This window comes from Sinocyclocheilus rhinocerous, unplaced genomic scaffold, assembly GCF_001515625.1.
Source record: "Sinocyclocheilus rhinocerous isolate Xijiao unplaced genomic scaffold, SAMN03320098_v1.1 scaffold910, whole genome shotgun sequence".
NCBI lineage: Eukaryota > Metazoa > Chordata > Actinopteri > Cypriniformes > Cyprinidae > Sinocyclocheilus > Sinocyclocheilus rhinocerous.
Window position 1 is genome coordinate 555,825 of NW_015667266.1, and position 4,199 is coordinate 560,023.

The 4,199-nt window shown below is 33.2% G+C and overlaps 1 protein-coding gene across 1 annotated transcript in view; it reads right to left on the minus strand.

The window, feature by feature from the left end:
• Positions 1-4,199, minus strand: part of chrd (chordin) — a gene marked incomplete at its 5' end in the record, with an annotated part of 17,967 nt that overhangs the window by 8,197 nt on the left and 5,571 nt on the right. The window contains 3 exon segments of the mRNA XM_016544995.1: positions 3-101; positions 182-288; positions 3,764-3,911. Of these exon segments, the coding sequence (XP_016400481.1) occupies positions 3-101; positions 182-288; positions 3,764-3,911 (354 nt within the window).

The following is a 4,199-nucleotide window of genomic DNA, read 5'->3' on the forward strand; positions in this document are numbered from 1 at the left end:
TTCGCCGTGATGTCGTACAGCACGCTGCGTTTGCTGCGCCGCCGCGGCTTCATCTCGATCGTCACGCCGACCACCGCGCTGCTCAAACCCGCCACCAGAACCTGCTCGAGAACATCAGAGCGCTCAATTGACGGACCTGGCTAAGCCATCGAGAAATAAGGGAACAGAAGGGAGTCGTTACCTGGTAGTCGAGCGAGCCGTTGTGATGCAGGGTGAAGACGGCCGACCCGACGCCGCCGGTTTTCCCAGGAGTCAGAGCAGAACCGCTGGACATCACGCTTTGAAGAGCTGAGAGACATACATTTACATCATTTTACATAATCATTTTTAGATATAACCTACAATGTAAATATAGTCAAATAGATCAGATAGCAAAGGTCTTAAAGGTACAGCAGCAAAAAAGTTAGAAAGAGGGTGGAAAACAACATTTTGATCATTTTTGTGCATAACACCTTGACCAAAATTATATGTGAACTTGTATGTAAATTTACTTGAATTTACATAATTTACCAAAGTGACTTTTGAAATAAAACAATTTGAGGTAAATGTTTTTATAGCTATTTGTAGTTTTCTGTAGTTAGATGGTGAAAACCAAAATGTTATTGTTTTGGTGCATGAAACCTTGACTAACATTATATTTGAACTTAGATGTAAATTGCCTTGAATTAACATAATTTCCCAAAATGACTTTTGAAATGAAATAGCTTCATATAATTTTTTTTGTAGTTGTAGTTTTTTGTAGTTAGAAAGGTGGTGAAAATTAAATTTTTATTGTTTTAGGGCATAAATCCTTGTCTAACATGATAATGTTAACTTGGATGTAAATTTCCTTGTTTACATAATTTCTCAAAATAAACATTTTGATGTAAATATGTTTTTTGTACTTGTATTTTTTGTATGTATACGGTGAAAAACTACATTTTTATTGTTTTGGTGCATAAAACTTTGACTAACATTATATGTTAATGCAAAATTCTTCGAATTTACATAATTTCTTAGTTTGATGTAAATATGTTTTTGTAGTTACTTGTAGTTTTTTGTTGTTAGAAATATAGTGGAAAAACTAAATTTTTATTGTTTTGGCACATAAAACCTTGACTTGCATTACATTTGAACCTATTTATAAATGAATAAAATAATCAATTATGATAATATGACCTCTTTAAATAACTTGTATTTGTGCGTGTGACAGAAAGGGTGAGAAAACCAGGGAAAACTAAACCGAACGGAGTGTTTTTATGTGCGATTAGAGGTCCAGAGGGACTCAAATGATTGCTGTCGCACCGCAGCCAGAGAAACACAATCAAACCCACATGAACTCATGCAGGGTCAAAGGTCACGGCTGGAGTGACGTCATCCCCGGAGACGAGGGAAATTAGCCGACGTGCAGGTAAATAGAGACCGCTTCGATGTAGAAAGAAAGAAAGGACGGTCGACGAAGGCGGAGGACTAAACAGAGAGCGAGAGTGGTGCAGGATCGTTTAGGTTTGAATTCTTCACACATAACGTCAAGCTGTTAAGGGTGCAGCTGGAATCAGACAGCAGACGTAGCGCCAGCACAGCGTGACCTTGGCAGCGGCTGCCAGCGTGTGTGTGTGTGTGTGGACACAAGAGGCCTCACACAGACACACGAGACACACACACAAACTCTTGACTAACATACGGAATGACCAAGAAACTAATCCTACAGCATTTGACCTCTAACCCCTTGGCGGCATAGCCGTGCATTCCTGACCTCTTCACGATCGTGATTATAATTATGAACTCGGTACGACGGGAAATTTCATTCTGGCATGAGAAATACCCAAGATTATTTATGCATGACACAAAGATGAAATATAACACGGCGTAAATCACGGGATAAAAACAGCCACAGCAGACAGACGGATGTAGTTACTGATCTAATGTGAAGTCTGGTGTCACTTAGTTCAGCTTTGAGCTCACTGTACGATAGCGTGTTACTAAAAGATGATTAAACTAGCCTACAAACAGAAGTGAAATGTGTTGTTTAAAATTAAATCTTCAATATTTGCAACAACACTTCCTGTTAAAGTGTTGTCTTTTTGTCTTATTTAATTTTTTTTTCATATTTAACAGTACAAATTAAGTTGATTTATGGATTAATGGGGTGATTTATAAGGTTGTTGTTCATGTTTCCTGTATTAAATGAATTTTTTTTAAATAATTGGTGTAATATATATATATATACACACACATATACACATACACATATACATACATACATACTGTATATAAACAAATTAATATAAATTTTGGTATTTTAAAATTAAAAAATAAATAACTACTACTAAAATTAGTACATTATAATTTTATACAATATTACAAAATTATTATAAAAATATGTACAATATAAATCAGAAACAAATAAATAAATAAATAAATATTAAGAAATTGCATGGCTCTTTAAGCTGATTTATGTATTAATGGTTTCATTTATACCTGTATTTTTTAATTAATCATTATTGTCTTATCACATAGCATTATATCAAATAAATAAATATTAACATTTTAATATAGCTTTCTAAATAAAATGTATATAATTTAAATCAGACACAAATAAATAAATATCTATAAAATTTGTCAGCACAGGAAAGAAAACTCTGCAACTCTGCTTTCATGGCTCTTTAAGCTGATTTATGTATTAAGGGTTTGATTTATACTTGTATTTAAAAACAAATCAGTATTTTGTTTTATTTAACATATATAGTATAATAACAAACAAACAAATAAATAAATATTAATACATTTTAATACCATAACCTTTTAAATAAAATATATATAATTTAAATCAGAAACAAACAAATATTAATGCATTTTGATATTATAAAATATTATACATTTATTATAAAAATATATAATTTAAATTATAAACAAATTAATAAATATTAACAAATCTGCCAGCACAGGGAAGAAAACTCTGCAAAGCCTTTCATGGCTCTTTACAGTGATTTATGTACTAACGAGGTGATTTATGAGGTGATTGTTAACGACTGGCTGCACTTACTGTCACATGATCTCTTGCCCGAAATGTATCCGGAGATCTGACGAGGGTTTTGACCTTCTGTTTCCACCGAGATCTGCAGCTGTCCGCGGGACAACCAGAAGAGTTCACGACTGTTCAGATCGGCCAGGACTTCAGCCAAGTCAGAGTCCTACAGACACATGCGTTCCTCTCGTTATTCTGTTTCATTAATATTCATTTCGATCAGTAAAACTTAACTCACGTCTGCAGAGATGTTTGCTCGTATTTCTCTCAGCAGATGCTGACGGTACAACAGTTTCACTCGGACCGGCACCTTTGCAGAGACTGAAACAGAATTTTAAAAAATATATATATTGTTATTAAATTATTTTTTTATTTTTAAAGGATTTATTTATTTTAAAAAAAAATTTACATTCAATTTTTAAAAACAAATCAGTATTTTGTTTTATTTAACATATATAGTATAATAACAAACAAACAAATAAATAAATATTAATACATTTTAATACCATAACCTTTTAAATAAAATATATATAATTTAAATCAGAAACAAACAAATATTAATGCATTTTGATATTATAAAATATTATACATTTATTATAAAAATATATAATTTAAATTATAAACAAATTAATAAATATTAACAAATCTGCCAGCACAGGGAAGAAAACTCTGCAAAGCCTTTCATGGCTCTTTACAGTGATTTATGTACTAACGAGGTGATTTATGAGGTGATTGTTAACGACTGGCTGCACTTACTGTCACATGATCTCTTGCCAGAAATGTATCCGGAGATCTGACGAGGGTTTTGACCTTCTGTTTCCACCGAGATCTGCAGCTGTCCGCGGGACAACCAGAAGAGTTCACGACTGTTCAGATCGGCCAGGACTTCAGCGAAGTCAGAGTCCTACAGACACGCATCAGAAAACATCTACATTTTAGTGTTTCTAAAGATACATGACCCTGGAGCACAAAACCAGTCATAAGGGTCAATTTCTCGAAATTGAGATTTATGCATCATCTGAAAGCTGAATAAATAAGCTTTCCATTGATGTATGGTTTGTTATGATAGGACAATATTTGGCTGAGATACAACTATTAGAAAATCTGGAATCTGAGGGTGCAGAAAAATCTAAATATTGAGAAAATCATCTTTAAAGTTGTCCAAATGAAGTTCTTAGCAAAGCATATTACT